Source organism: Chiloscyllium punctatum, chromosome 20 (genome assembly GCF_047496795.1).
Source record: "Chiloscyllium punctatum isolate Juve2018m chromosome 20, sChiPun1.3, whole genome shotgun sequence".
In the NCBI taxonomy this organism is placed as follows: Eukaryota; Metazoa; Chordata; class Chondrichthyes; order Orectolobiformes; family Hemiscylliidae; genus Chiloscyllium; species Chiloscyllium punctatum.
This window is the reverse complement of record NC_092758.1, coordinates 87,997,845-88,013,818: the sequence shown is the minus strand read 5'-3', so window position 1 is coordinate 88,013,818 and position 15,974 is coordinate 87,997,845. Positions and strand designations below refer to the sequence as shown.

Genomic DNA, 15,974 nt, shown 5'->3' with positions numbered 1-15,974 from the left:
AGATGCATTAATTTTAGCATCAACATTGTTCCCATTAGGAAACGATTAGATTACTTACAGTGTGGAAACAGGCCCTTCGGCCCAACAAGTCCACACCGACCTGCAACCCACCCAGACCCATTCTCCTACACCTAACACTACGGACAATTTAGCATGGCCAATTCACGTAACCTGCACATTTTTGGACTGTGGGATGAAACTGGGATCATCCGGAGGAAACCCACGTAGACGGGGAGAATGTGCAAACTCCACACAGTCAGTCACCTGAGGCTGGAATTGAACCCGGGTCTCTGGCGCTGTGAAGCAGCAGTGCTGACCACTGTGCCGCCGTGCCACCCGTTATCTTGTTGTTGCTGAGTCTTTTTGTTTGAGCTGAAAAATGTGTTGCTGGAAAAGCGCAGCAGGTCAGGCAGCATCCAAGGAGCAGGAGAATCGACGTTTCGGGCATAAGCCCTTCTTCAGGAATGAGGAGGGTATGCCAAGCAGGCTAAGATAAAAGGTAGGGAGGAGGGACTTGGGGGAGGGGCGTTGGGAATGCGATAGGTGGAAGGAGGTTAGGGTGAGGGTGATAGGCCGGAGAGGTCGGATTGCAGGTCAGGAAGGTGGTGTTGAGTCAGAGGTTTGGGACTGAGATAAGGTGGGGGGAGGGGAAATGAGGAAGCAGGAGAAATCTGCATTCATCCCTTGTGGTTAGAGGGTTCCGAGGCGGAAGATGAGGCGCTCTTCCTCCAACCGTCATGTTACCATTGTTTGGTGATGGAGGCGGCCAAGGACCTGCATGTCCTTGGCAGAGTGGGAGGGGGAGTTAAAGTGTTCAGCCATGGGGCGGTTGGGTTGGTTGGTGCGGGTATCCCAGAGGTGTTCTCTGAAACTTTCAGCAAGTAGGCGGCCTGTCTCCCCAATGTAGAGAAGGCCTCATCGGGTGCAGTGGATGCAGTAAATGATGTGTGTGGAGGTGCAGTGAATTGTGGCGGATATGGAAGGATCCCTGGGGGCCTTGAGGGAAGTGAGGGGGGAGGTGTGGGCGCAAGCTTTGCATTTCTTGCGGTTGCAGGGGAAGGTGCTGGGAGTGGAGATTGGGTTGGTGGGGGGTGTGGACCTGACGGAGTCGTGGAAGGAGTGGTCTTTCTGGAATGCTGGTAGGGGAGGGGAGGGAAATATATCCTTGGTGGTGGGATCTGTTTGGAGGTGGCGGAAATGACAAAGGATGATATGATGTATCTGGAGGTTAGTGGGGTGGTAGGTGAGGACCAGAGGGGTTCTGTCCTGGTGCCGATTGGAGGGGCGGGGTTCAAGGGCGGAGGAGCAGGAAGTGGAGGAGATGCGGTGGAGAACATCGTCAACCATGTCTGAGGGGAAATTGCGGTCTTTGAAGAAGGAGGCCATCTGGGTTGTTCGGTATTGGAATTGGTCCTCCTGGGAGCAGATGTGGCGGAGGCAAAGTAATTGGGAATATGGGATGGTGTTTTTACAGGGGGCAGGGTGGGAGGAGGTGTAATCCAGGAAGGTGTGGGAGTCGGTCAGTTTATAGTAAAAGTCCATGTTGATTCGGTCGCCTGAGATAGAAATGGAGAGGTCTAGGAAGGGGAGGGAGGAGTCTGAGACAGGCCAGGTAAATTTGAGGTCGGGGTGGAAGGTGTTAGTAAAGTGGATGAACTGTTCAACCTCCTTGTGGGGGCACGAGGCAGCGCCGATACAGTCATCGATGTAGCGGAGGAAAAGGTGGGGGCTGGTGCCAGTGTAGCTGCGGAAGATGGACCGACGAAGAGGCAGGCATAGCTGGGGCCCATGCAGGTGCCCATGGCTACTCCTTTGGTTTGGAGGAAGTGGGAGGATTGGAAAGAGAAGTTGTTCAGGGTGAGGACCAGTTCAGTCAGTTGAAGGAGGGTGTCAGTGGAAAGGTACTGGTTGGTTCGGCGGGAAAGGAAGAAGCAGAGGGCTTTGAATCCTTCGTGATGGGGGATGGAGGTGTACAGGGACTGGATGTCCATGGTGAAGATAAGGCGGGGGCTGGCGAAGCGAAAATCATGGAGGAGGTGGAGGGCGTGGGTGGTGTCCCGAACATAGGTGGAGAGTTCTTGGACTAAGGGGGACAGGACCGTGTCGAGGTATGCAGAGATGAGTTCGATGGGGCAGGAGCAGGCTGAGACAATGGGTCGGCCGGGGCAGTCAGGTTTGTGGATTTTGGGTAGGAGGTAGAAACGGGCGGTGCGGGGTTGTGGGACTGAGGTTGGACTCAACACGGACATTTACTATAAACCGACCGACTCCCACAGCTACCTAGATTACACATCCTCCCACCCTGCCCCCTGTAAAAACGCCATCCCATATTCCCAATTCCTTTGCCTCCGCCACATCTGCTCCCAGGAGGACCAATTCCAATACCGAACAACCCAGATGGCCTCCTTCTTCAAAGACCACAATTTCCCCCCAGACGTGGTTGACGATGCTCTCCACCGCATCTCCTCCACTTCCCGCTCCTCCGCCCTTGAGCCCCGCCCCTCCAATCACCACCAGGACAGAACCCCACTTGTCCTCACCTACCACCCCACCAACCTCCAGATACATCGTATCATCCTTCGTCGTTTCCGCCACCTCCAAACGGACCCCACCACCAGGGGTATATTTCCCTCCCCTCCCCTATCAGCGTTCCAGAAAGACCACTCCCTCCGTGACTCCCTCGTCAGGTCCACACCCCCCACCAACTCAACCTCCACTCCTGGCACCTTCCCCTGCAACTGCAAGAAATGCAAAACTTGCGCCCTCACTTCCCTCCAAGGCCCCAAGGGATCCTTCCATATCCATCACAAATTCACCTGCACCTCCCCACACATCATTTACTGCATCCACTGCACCCGATGTGGCCTCTATATTGGGGAGACAGGCCGCCTACTTGCGGAATGTTTCAGAGAACACCTCAGGGACACCTGCACCAACCAACCCAACCGCCCTGTGGCTGAACACTTTAACTCCCCCTCCCACTCCGCCAAGGACATGCAGGTCCTTGCCCTCCTCCATCACCAGACCATGGCAACACGACGGTTGGAGGAAGAGCGCCTCATCTTCTGCCTAGGAACCCTCTAACCACAAGGGATGAATGCAGATTTCTCTAGCTTCCTCATTTCCTCTCCCCTACCTTATCTCAGTCCCAACCCTCGGACTCGGCACCACCTTCCTGACCTGCAATCCGATCTCTCCGCCCCCACCCCCTCTCCGGCCTATCACCCTCACCTTAACCTCCTTCCACCTATCGCATTCCCAACGCCCCTCCTCCATGTCCCTCCTCCCTGCCTTTTATCTTAACCTGCTTGGCACACCCTCCTCATTCCTGAAGAAGGGCTTATGCCGAAACGTCGATTCTCCTGTTCCTTGGATGCTGCCTGACCTGCTGTGCTTTTCCAGTAACACATTTTTCAGCTCTGATCTCCAGCATCTGCAGTCCTCACTTTCTCCGAGTCTTTTTGTTTGTCATGCTGGTGGAATATTTTTTCTTGATTTCTACATGATTGCCATGATTGAGCTGAAATTTAACCCAAGCCTCAGGCGAGGGAGTCACTTGTCACGTTTGTCATTTACAAATCAGAGCAGTCGTCATGGTATATCCTTAAGCCTGTATGACATACATACAACTGACCATAAATGTAAGCATAAATAATCGATGTGTGACCGGTGCTAGCACTGGGACTGAAACTGGAATTGCTTTCATTCCTCAGCACCTTGGAATCAAAAGAGGGTTAAAAATATTGAGCATTTTTTGGAGTATAGACATCACTGTCGGAGCCATCCCTAATTTCTTCTCCCCCATGCACCCCCTCAACCACCACCAGACTGCCTTGGTAGCTCACCAGATACTCCACAGGACATTTGAGAAGCAGCAACATGAGTCTGAGATTGCACACAGACTGAATGTGGATGGAAAATTTCCTTCCCTGAAAGTATTTTGTGAACATGACAGGATATTACAATGCTATTGGTTCATGGTCATCAATACTGATCATAGCTTATGAAGGATGTGTACTATTTATTGAATTCAATTGACAAACTCTGATGGTGGGGTTTGACTTCAGCCTGGAGCAATGGTTATATTGCTGGATGAATTGCACAAATCAAAGTGGTTTTAACCTGGTAGTGCTCATAATATAGCGCTGGGTCTGTTGGGGCCACCCCCGTATCTTCTGAGAATCTTAACAGATGTGTTCTGCATAAGATTGGAGTTTTTTAATAGCTCTCTATCACTTGATTATTCATTGGATTTGGGTGGAGTTGAGTCCACCACCTTCAGCATCTGAGAATGTTCTTCAAAGAAGATGCCAACTGGAATTGTGGTTCTTTGCAAAAAAAAGGCTTTAATTCTAGTTCAAATCATCAAGAAAATTGAGCATTAGTCCCGTAATGTTTGACAAAGTGACAGCTGCCATCTGGCTTAGTCTGGATTAAAATAGCTGATGTACAATACTGAGTCAACAGCTCCCCTGAGAGAAATACTTGAACATTTGCAGGTACATTTTATATCATCAAGAGCAGTGGCTGAATCTATGTGTAGATCTATAAATGGAAAATGACTTGAGTTCTAGGTGTTAAAATGAAGCTCACTGCTTATATTTGGAATCCTGCAGTTGCATCTTTTGAGAAGATAATCTTCAGTTTTCACTTGATGTTTGAGGTGGACAAAACATCCATCGGTTCAAGAGCTGAGGCTGAAAACCGTCTCTGTTCGAATATTAAAGTTGGCGATGCCTTAATGCACTGCGTATGGGGAGCTTGTATGTGAGTACAGAATTTGAACCAGTTAAAGAAGACTTTTGACCCAAAAGGTCTATCCTGTGTTAAAGCTCCATGTGACCTTTATCCCACTATTTTGCCATTAAATCAACAGTAAAATCAAAAGAAGTAATTTGCATGCTAGGAGGTAAAATACCATTTAAGTGAAGTTGCAAGGAAAGAACATGCTGCATAACAGCACAAAAAGTCATAACAGCAAATGCATTTAATTAATTGTGGATGATCCTTCAGATTTGATACAATTTTGGTACCTTGCGTAATCGACATTTCGAATTGCGCAAATGTGATCAGTCCGGCACCAGTCATCACAATCACCCAAGTCGTAACTAACTGAATTGTATTCGTAATATTTCTGCAAATAATCTTTGTCCTGGCTCAATTTATCCAGCACAGCTTGCATGGATCCAGCTGTTCCATCGTGTACTTGGAAGGCTTCTGTTAAACGGTATTCTTTTTCCCAAAGTAGAGCCTGGGTATTGGCCAAAGTTAAATTCAAATAATAGGTCACCATATCCTAAGATGGGAAAAAGCAGAGAAACAAGTTGTCTGTAAATTTTGAGTGTGGAAAAATATGTTCCATTTGTAGCACGGATACGCTACAGCTGCTGTAATGTGTCAATGCAAAATGTGCTGTGTTCAGTGAAGCTGCAGGTTTCCATTCCCTTTTCTGTGCCTACTTGAGACAGCCACTGTAAGGTTAAAATTACTTCAATAGTGCTGAAGAAAGAGACGTACTGTTGAAGCTTGCCATCTTGCACTCATTGGGACAACGGTAAGCATACCAAATTTCAAATAAGGCGACATTTTGTAATGTGTGGAAATTTGGGTGTTGACAGCTTGGCAGTTCATATTGATTTATATAACTGGTTTTTGGGGAGGTGATGGTCTAGTGGTATTGTAATTGGATTAGTAACCCAGACATCCAGTAAGCTTACAGAGTCATGCAGCATGGGGACAGACCCTTCGGTCCAACCAGTCCATAATCCCAAACTAAGCTAGCCCCATCTGCCTGTGCTTAACCCATATCTCCAATCATTTCTTATTCATGTACTTACCCAAATGTCTTGTAATTGTACCTGCATCCGCCACTTCCTCTGGAAGTTTATTTCACACACAAATGCTCTTTGTAAATAAAATTGCCTCTCATTCATTTTTTAAATGTTTCTCCTCTCAACCTTAAAAAATATGCCCCCTGGTTTTGAAATTCCAACCCCTAGGCAAAATACATCTGCCAATCGTTATCTATGTCCCTCATGATTTTATAAACCTCTATAAGGTCACCCTGCAACCTCCTGTGCTCCAGTGAAAAAAGTCCCAGCCTCTCCTTATAACTCAAACCCCTCATTCCTGGCAACATTTTGGTAAATCTCTTCTGAACCCTCACCAGCCTAATAATGTAGTAAGAATATCCTGTTCTGGGAACTCTAGCTTGAATCCTGTCATGGCAAATGATGGAATTTGAATTCAATAAAAAAAATCTGGGATGAAAAGTCTGATGATGACCAAGAGACCATTCTTGATCATTAGGAAAATCTAGTAAAAACGAAGAAAGATGCTGGAGACCACAGTGGGTCAGCAGTATCCATGAAGAGAAAGCAAGCTAATGTTTAGAATCTAGATGACTCTCTATCAAGAGCTGAAGAAAGTCGTGTCTGGTCTACGTGTGACTTCATAGCCATAGCAATGTGATTCACCATTAACTGGGTGGTTGGGAATGGGTAATAAATGCCAGCCAACAACTCCCCCATCCTGGGAGTGAATTTAAAAAAGTATTACTGTGGAGAAAACACCACAGACTCTCAGAATGCCCAAAGCATGCTGCATTCTCCATGGCTGTGTCTCAACCAATCAGCATCCCAAATTTCCCAGGAGGTTTTAATGTTTCTCTTGTCCCTGAGCGAATGAAACCTGACCAAGTGCCATACATTTTTCATATGTATTTTGAATAAGTTGTATAATGAAGTTCATTATTTTCTTTGGTCGCTGCTCTGATGTTATGCAATTGTCACTGTGTGAATCAAGCGTTTTTAAATTACCAGGCGATTCCTTCCATCCAAAGACATCCGACAGCGTCAGGAAAACATTTGTGAGAATGCTTTGGAAATGTTAAACTCATTTTTTATCTGGAAGTTGATTTATTGATCTCTCTCTTCTTCCCCTGCCTTTTCTTGTGGTATTCATGATGTGGAGGTGCCAGTGTTGGACTGGGGTGGGCAGAGTCAGAAGTCACACAACACTGGGTTATGGTCCAACAGGTTTATTTAAAATCACTTCAGCTGATGGAGGAACAGTGCTCCAAATGCTTGTGATTTCACATAAACCTATTGGACTATAACCTGGTGTCATGTGACTTCTGACCCTTTCTTGTGGAAGGAATAGCAATGTCTGTCATGACAAACACATCCGAACACAATGCTCCTGATCTTCCATTCATAATAATGGTGAAACTAACAATGTTCAATGCTATTATGGAATAAATGGGACTAATTTCCGATTTCTAAAGGAAACAGTAACGAAGTATGTGAAGAAATAATATAGGTCTAGAGGTAGTGCAAGATCAGGGAGAAGAATTAGCACCAATAGTTGCTGTCCAATAAAAAGAGAGGCAGACGTTGTGATATCGAATTGTTGACTTGTTGAATCTGCTAATCGCATTTGCAGCTCAACTAGACATATCCTTTTGTTTGTAGTTGCAATCACCTTTTGTTGTCTGGACTGCATGGTTCTGTTTGCGATCAGTCCACAGCTTAAAGAGCATGCTGGAGAGGAAGAATGGGAGACCACCTGACAGGCAGTGCATGGGTCCCCCACGATTATCGTCCCAGTCTGTATTCGGCTTCTCAGTATTGATAGTTCATCTGGGGAGTGCAGTCAGAGCCAAAGTCTGTGGCTGGTTGAGTTGTGAGCACCTGGCACCTTTCTCGGTGGCCTGTTTTTGATGCCGTCGGTCTGGGTCTCCTTGCGATGGCTTCTGTCAGTCTGTGACTCAATGCAGCATTTTTACCAGCACGTGTAGCATCTGGCCCGCAATTCCAGTGGGGGATAGGGTGGGAGTCGAGTCCTTGAATCCAGGGCCATGAAATCAGCTGTCTTAAATTCTCTTATTTTTTTCTTTATTATATTCTGGAACGACTGTCATTTTGAACTTTATTTCTTTATTTTTCTAATTTTTTTGCCCTAAGAATTTGTACTTAATCTGTGCCTAGGTACCTTGTACCTAAGATTGTAAACTTTCCACTGTAGCTGAAAAATGTGTTGCTGGAAAAGCGCAGCAGGTCAGGCAGCATCCAAGCAGCAGGAGAATCGACGTTTCGGGCAAAGGCTTATGCCCGAAACGTCGATTCTCCTGTTCCTTGGATGCTGCCTGACCTGCTGCGCTTTTCCAGCAACACATTTTTCAGCTCTGATCTCCAGCATCTGCAGTCCTCACTTTCTCCTAACTTTTCACTGTACTCAGGTGGGTACATGTGACAGTAAAGCTAATTCAATTCAAGGTACAAGGAAGCTTGGAAAAGACATAGTGATAGATGGTTCAGTCAGGGAACATATACATATTTCTGTGACTGTTATGTGAAACCAGAATGGTAGGTTGCCTCTCTGGGGGCAGGATCAAGGACGTCACTCAGCAGTTGAGAGAAGGGAGGGTGGGTGGATATCCAGCGGCAACGTCCATGTTGACTCTGACAACATATGTGGAATAATGGATGCAATCCTGCAGGCAGAATTTCAGGAGGTAGGTAGAAGATCAGGAACTGAGGAGTTATCTTTGGTCTATTCCTCGTGACGTGTAAACAAGCATGGAAATAATGGGATAAGACATGTAAATGTGCAGCTGAAAAGTTGATGATGGAGAGTTTTTGATTTTTGGCACGCTGGGACTGGGTTGGTGGGACCATGCAGATGATTGCCCTGGTCAGAGTCAGGGCTGTGTTCCTTGTGGGCGTTGTGTTATTATTCCTGGAAAGGATTTTGAGTAATTTAGCAGGGATGTGGGAACCCAGAGGTATCGGAGATATTGTGGTGGTTCAGTGATTAGAACCAATGCCTCCCAGCACTAGGGACCCCAGGTACAATTCTAGTCCTCAGGTGACTAGATTGCATGTTCTCCCCATGTCTGCATGGGTTTGCTCCAGTTTCCTTCCAAAGTCCAAGGATGTGCGGGTGGGTGGATTGGCTGTGGGGAATTGCTCGTAGCGTCCAAGGATGTGCAGGCTAGGTGGGTGGGCTAGCCATGGGAAATGCAGGGGTTACAGGGATAGGGTAGCAGGTAGGTCTATGATTAGGTTAGATTAGATTCCCTACAGTGTGGAAACAGACCCTTCGGCCCAACCAGTCCACACCGTCCCTCCGAAGAGTAACCCTCCCAGATCCATTTCCCTGTGACTAACGCATCTAACACTATGGGCAATTTAGCATGGCCAATTGACCTGACCTACACATCTTTGGACTGTGGGAGGAAACCGGAGCACCTGGAGGAAACCCGCACAGATACGGGGAGAATGTGCAAACTCCACACAGGCAGTCGCCTGAGGCTGAAATCAAACCTGGGATCCTGGTGCTGTGATGCGGCAGTGCGAACCACTGAGCCACCTCAATATCTCCAATGATGCTGTTCAGAGGGGAGGTGTAATCTTGATGGGCTGAATGGCCTGCTTCCATGCTGCAGGGATTCTATGATTCTAGCAAATACTGGGAGAGGTAATTAGCCTTAGAGATCTAAATTAGCATCGTTGTGTACATTTGTGAATGCATAGATTGTGCTAAATAAGATTGGTTAGTCAAGTGAAAATATGATGTGGGCAGGACTGGGTGTTAAATATTCCAGGATACAAGGTGTTCAACAAAGATAGAAAAAGACAAAAGTGGGGAGGGCTGGTGGTGTTAATTAAGGAGTATTGCAGTAATGGAGAAATTGGATGTCCCAGAAGGCTCAAGGATGGAATTATTTGGCTGGGAGTAAGGAGCAGGGTGCTTGCTGTATTCTGTAGGTCAGCAACCAGTGGGAAGGATCAGAGGGACAAGTTTGAAAAATTGCAGCAGTTAGAGAGTAGTTATGGAGGACTTTAATGATCTGAACTTGACTGGGATAGTGGTAAAGGGCAGAGAGAGGCAAGAATATCCTACTTACCTCCATGTTTTCAGAGACAATTAGGGATGGGCATCAAATGTTGGTGTAGCCAGGAACATCCATTAAAGAGTGAAAACACAGCCAAACTTTTCCTGTTCTTGGCTCAGGGCAGAAGATCAGTGCACAAAGAAAACCAAGGGCTTACAGGTTACAAGTGCCACCCAATAGTACCAGTGATTGTTCTCGAATTTTCTTTTAGTAGACATTAGCTGCATGAAAACAGCAACGTTATGCTGAATTTATAGGGAGCTGCCTCTTAATCTGAACCTACCCAGTCACATTAAATTCCTTACAGGACAATGATTGTGCCTTGATGCCAACCTAACGTAAAGCACCAGGTCAGGAACAAAGAGCGGGGTATATCTTAGAAGAAATAAAACGATGCAACTTGGGAACCAGCGATTATGGGGAAGGAATTGTCACAGGGTTCAGTTGATGCACTTATAAAACAGTAGAAGTAGCCACTGTGAATTCTTCTGAACTATTAAAGTTATGGCAGGAGTTAAGAGGAACTCTCCCTCGTCTATACATTCCAGGCAGAGGTGAGGAGATCAATTTCCAGATAGCATCGTTTCAACAAACATCAAGATTACATATGCTAAGTCAGCCAGTGTGGTGTGTATGGATTCTTACCAAGATCTGCAGAGTGTCTACATCATATTGAAAGAGGCGAATCCCGGGGTTTTGTGATCCCTTCTGTAAGCCGGGTAATGTGGTTTTCCAAGGGGTTACTGCCGGAGCAATAAACATGGCACTGACGGGAGAACCTGCAATGAAATACTTCTGTCATTTTTTAGTTCGAATGCCAATCATCAACTTCACTCAAAAGCAATTTAGTATGGAGATCGACGGGAGAAAAATAAAGAGGCAATAGAGTCAGAGAGCTGTACAGCATCAAACGGACCCTTCTGTCCAACCGTCCATGCTGACCAGATATCCCTAATCTAGTCCCACTTACCAGCATTTGGCCTATATCCCTTTCAGCACTTCCTATTCATATACCCATCCAGATACCTTTTAAATGTTGTTATTGTACCAGCCTCCACCACATTCTCTGGCAACTCATTGCATACACACACATACCATCCTTTGCGTGAAAGAGTTGCCCCTTAAGTCTCTTTTAAATTTTTCCCCTCTCACCTTAAATCTGTGCCCTCTAATTCTGAACTCCCCTACCCTGGGGAAAAGACCTTGTCTATTCACCCTATCCGTGCCCCTCATGATTTTATAAACCTCTATATGGGATGCTCTTAGGTAGGTCAGTGTGGACTTGTTGGGCCAAATGGCCTTTTTCCACATTGTAGGGATTCAAGAAACAAAGATGGAGCTTGTTATGGATCAGACCAGACCAGACCCCATCAATATATGTTAAGAAGATAGCCTGAACCCTAACGTTTTCTTATTTTAAAGGCAAAGGTAATGTGTTCCAGAAGCAATTTGATTGGTCAATCTACTCAACTTTATGCAAAATACTGTAGTTAAAATACAACAATAGAAAGAAGAACAACTCTTTGGAAAACGTAACAGAATAGATACAGTAACTATTACTAACTAACTTCCAATATAGCAACATCCCATAAACACACCCCTTGGCAAAAAAGCAAATTACGAGAAATAGATTGGTCTCCCAGGTAACGCAGCAGCAAAGAGAAATCTCAACTTCTAGCTGTAACTGAGAGAGGGAAAAGTTAACTTATACTTCTTCAAGCCTCAACATCTTCTGCCCTATTGAGTCGCCAACAACAACTACTTAATGCTAAACCTACAAACTAAAGAAAAACTAGAAATCCTGGTCTGTGGGAACTGATGACATCCAGCCAGGCTGCTTCTATTGTTCTAACTTTTAAAAAATACCAAAGGTTTCACCAGCTGTTTACTGGTTTATCAAGTAGACAGTTCATCACCTCTGTCTTAAAACTTCTTTCTTCTTTTAAAAAAAAGGACAAAAATATACCTGTTGAAGCTACACTATTGTCACAAGCCTGTTTTATAAATCAGGAATGGTGCACTAAGGTGTGAAAGTGAGGCTAATATAAATGACCTACAATTAGAATTGATGTCCTCTACTACATACTTCAGAGGTCAAACCCCTGATTAAGATGCAGAATAATGATCAAATAGATTATGTCTTTGACCCTGTTGGGGACTTTCTTCCCAGACTTACTTCTCCTGAACCAAAGTTGATATGTGGATAATTATGCCAAGGATATTGGCACTCTATGAACAACCTGAGCTTCACAGATGGTACAAACCTCAGATATCTCTCACTGCTGTTAATCATAGAATCCCTGTAGTGTGGAAGCAGGCCCTTCGGCCCATCGAGTTCTCACGGATCCGCCAAAGTTCCAATCACATCTCTGTAACTCTGTGTTTCCCATGGCTAGGAGAAACTCAGTACTGCAGATACTGGAGATCAGAGATGAAAAGGTGTGGCGCTGGAAAAGCACAGGCGGTCAGGCAGCATCCGAGGAGCGGGAAAGTTGATGTTTTGGAAATAAGCCCTTCATCATGGCTAACCCACCTAGCCTGCACATCCTGGTCACTGTGGACAATTGAGTCCACCCTAACCTGCACATTTTTGGACTGTGGGAGGAAACCCACAATTTGCCTGCCATTGCAATAGGTCGTTGGCAGATGCCAACTCCCTGGCCCTACACTCATCCCTGGAACATCTGGATACCTACATCAGGCTCCTATTCATTGACTTTAACTCTGCCTTCAACATCACAATTCCAAAAAATCCATCTCCAAACTCTAAGACCTAGGACTCTGCCCCTCCCCTCTGCAACTGGATCCTTGTCTTCCTGATGCATTATCAGTAAGGATAGGCATCAACACCTCCTCCACAATAATCCTCAGCACTGGTGCCCTGCAAGGTTGTGAACTCAGCCCTTTATTATCCTCCTTATACACTCACCACTGTGTGGCCAAATTCAGCTCCAACTCTTAGTTACAAACTTGCTGATGATGCCACCTGAGGGGTCAGGTTTAAAAAAAATAACAAGACAGAATACAGGAAAGAGATAGGCAGCTTAGTGGCGTGGTGTAAACTTAACAATCTCTCCCTCAATGTCAGAAAAATGAAGGAACTGGTCATGGACGTCAGGAAGCAGAGTGGAGGACACACCCCCTGTCTGTATCAATGAGGCTGAGGTGGAGGTGGTTGCGAGTTTCATGGTCCTGGGAGTAATTATCTCCAACAATCCATCCTGGTCCATCCACGTGAAGGCTACAGTCAAGAAAGCACCCCAATACCTCTACTTACTGAGGAAATTCGGCATGCCCACAATGATTCTTACCAATTTTTATAGGTGCACAATAGAAAGCATCCCATCTGGATGCTCCACGGCTTGGTATGGCACTGCTCTGCCCAAGACTGCAAGAAATTACAGACAGCTGTGAACGCAGCCCAGTTCATTATACAAACCAGCCCCCCCATTCACTGACTCCATCCACACTTCTTGCTGCCTTGGGAAAGTAGCCAACATAATCAAAGACCCCTCCCATGCCGATTTAAAATCTCTTCCAATGGGCAGACGATAAAAAAGTAAATTTGATAACAGATTTAATTCAGCCTCTCCCCTAACGGACCTCTCATATACTAGACTAGGAGAAATGGAGGACGGCAGATGCTGGAGATCAGAGTCAGAAAGTGTGGCTCTGGAAACACACAGCAGGTCAGGCAGCATCTGAGAAGAATAAGCTCAAAACATCAACTCTCCCGCTCCACGGATGCTGCCTGACCAGCTATGCGTTTCCAGCACTACACTTTTTGACTCTCATATATCAGAGTTGATCTTTCTCTGCCCGTTCTCTGTAGCTGTAACACTATATTCTGCATTCTGTTGTTACCCTGATGTACTTATGTAAGGTATGATTTGTCTCACTAGCATGCAAAACAATACTTCTCACTGTACCTTGGTACATTTAACAACAATATATCAAATCAAATACTAACTCATAACTAGATTTCATAACTCTAAGTTGTCATTCACTCATCAATCTTAGCTGAGAGAGGGCAATATTAAATGCGAATGTGATGATGGTATAACGTGGATGGGGACTTCACTCTGCATCCTCTGAGCATATTTGAGAGAGCTTGCTGCTGACATTGGGCAATAATAATGGATGTCACTGTTTTGGTCCAGTTGATCTAAAGTCTAGGTTTAGGCTGTTGTCAGGAGCAACCATTTAATGTATGTTTTTACTAACTACAAAATGGCTTCTTAATGCAAGTAACATAAAATAACATAACAAAATGGCTTCTAGAAGCAAATTAACAATTTTGTTTGTAATGGCATCTAACAGCTGAAAACTACATTCCTGAACTAATTGAAAGAGATCAGTAAACAATGCCCTGTTCATAGTATGAATTAACTAAGTAAGATATGACATTATTAAAGTATCCTAAATTGACCTTGGAAACCAGGTGTCCCGGACATAAAGAAGCGCAAAACAAGTCAGTTCCCAGGAAATATCATTGGTTTAGTTTTATGTCTATTTGTCGTTTTATTACATTTTATTGGATTAATTTTGCAATTAAGGCAGTTCTGTTTGTTAAGAGACCTATAAAAGGTGCCTGTGTTTAAGCTAAAGCACAGCAGCTTTTCCTGAGTACACAGAGGTGCTTAACCCCTGTGTTGCTGGATAACCCATGCCTGGCGTCGTAATAAATTGTTAAATCTTGCTGAAATCAGACCAAGTGTTTAGTTGACCGATTGCAGAACCGAGAGGCCTCTCCCGGGGTCTAGATCTTCACAGTGACCCTTCCTCAGAGCAGTTCTGAGGAAGGGTCCCTGGATCCAAAACATTAACTCTGACTTCTCTCCACAGTTGCTGCCAGACCTGCTGAGCTTTTCCAGCAACTTCTGTCTTTACTTCTGATTTACAGCATCCGCAGTTCTTTCGGTTTTAATAAAGATGGATGTGTTCTGCTTCTGTGTATTCACATTGTGTTCTCCTTAATAGCACAAAACCATGGCAAAGCAGTATCGTGATGTGTACTGGGAAGCCTTGAACTATACAAGAAATCTAGCAGCCCCTCTGCAAGGTCTTTAAGTCAGTACTACACTTATAACAGTGAAGTGTTGCATCCTTTATGTGATTTGTGGTTGTTGCTTCAAGATTGAAGCTCAAGAACAGCATGTTCCCTGTCATTGTTAGGCTGATGAATGGACTTTCTAACTTCAAACGCTGTTGATCTTACTTTGTGCCCCTCCTGTGCAGTGTAACCTTGTGTACCTCGCTCTGTCTAAGGCCCTATGATCTATCTGAACTTGTTTGCTACGATCTGCCTGTACTGCTCGCAAAACACCGGTTTTCACTGTACTTAGGTACATTCGAAAATAAATGAATCAAATCAAATCAAATCAATGAGGTGAATTGTTGATCCTGAAAGCTAAGTGGGAGAATCACACAGACAGGGCCGTTTCACCTGAGCTCACTTGACACTCCCTGCTTAAGATTATACACTTGCCATGTCTCTTTAACTTGATCCATACAATGATTGAATTCTGTAGTAATCAGAACTTAATAGGAAGAGAACTGTCCATACTGTACCGTCATTGGAGTAGAAGATTTTAAAGCTGTCACGGTGTTGATGTCCAAAAAACTGTCCTGCTATCACTTGGCTGTGTTTTTGAATGATTTCGATATACCTTTTGTTGAATTTTTCCTGGAACCAGTGTGTTCCCCTTTTCTTCTCAAAGAATCCAGGAGGTACATGCCCAATGATGTAAACCTGACAATAGGGTTTCAAATATTAATTCTCATCCATTCTCAAAGGTTCAGAACATTCCCATAGATCTCACCTAACTCGCTCCAGTGGCAACCCATATGCACCAGCCTAGTGTTGCTAACTGTTGATTAATGATTTAATGACAGGACCATCACTCGACATTCCTGACCTATAACCTTTTGCAAACATTTTCACTCGATAGTGACCGTGAGTTTGTTATGGACCAGATTGAACCCCCTCAAGATATATTCAGAAGACAGCCCAGTCCCTAGTCCTTTCTTATTTTAAAGATAAGTGCCAGGTGCTGCATTTTGATTGGTCAAACTC

At 45.0% G+C, this 15,974-nt stretch overlaps 1 protein-coding gene across 1 annotated transcript in view; it reads right to left on the bottom strand.

The window, feature by feature from the left end:
* Positions 1 to 3,421: 3,421 nt before the first annotated feature.
* Positions 3,422 to 15,974, bottom strand: part of smpdl3b (sphingomyelin phosphodiesterase acid like 3B) — a 28,012-nt gene continuing 15,459 nt past the window's right edge. Inside the window, exons 6-8 of the mRNA XM_072591161.1 lie at positions 15,470 to 15,650; positions 10,544 to 10,677; positions 3,422 to 5,296 (exon numbers count right to left, since the gene is read on the bottom strand). Coding sequence (XP_072447262.1) covers positions 4,988 to 5,296; positions 10,544 to 10,677; positions 15,470 to 15,650 — 624 coding nt within the window. The 3' untranslated portion in view covers positions 3,422 to 4,987. The remainder of the gene's footprint in view (positions 5,297 to 10,543; positions 10,678 to 15,469; positions 15,651 to 15,974) is intronic.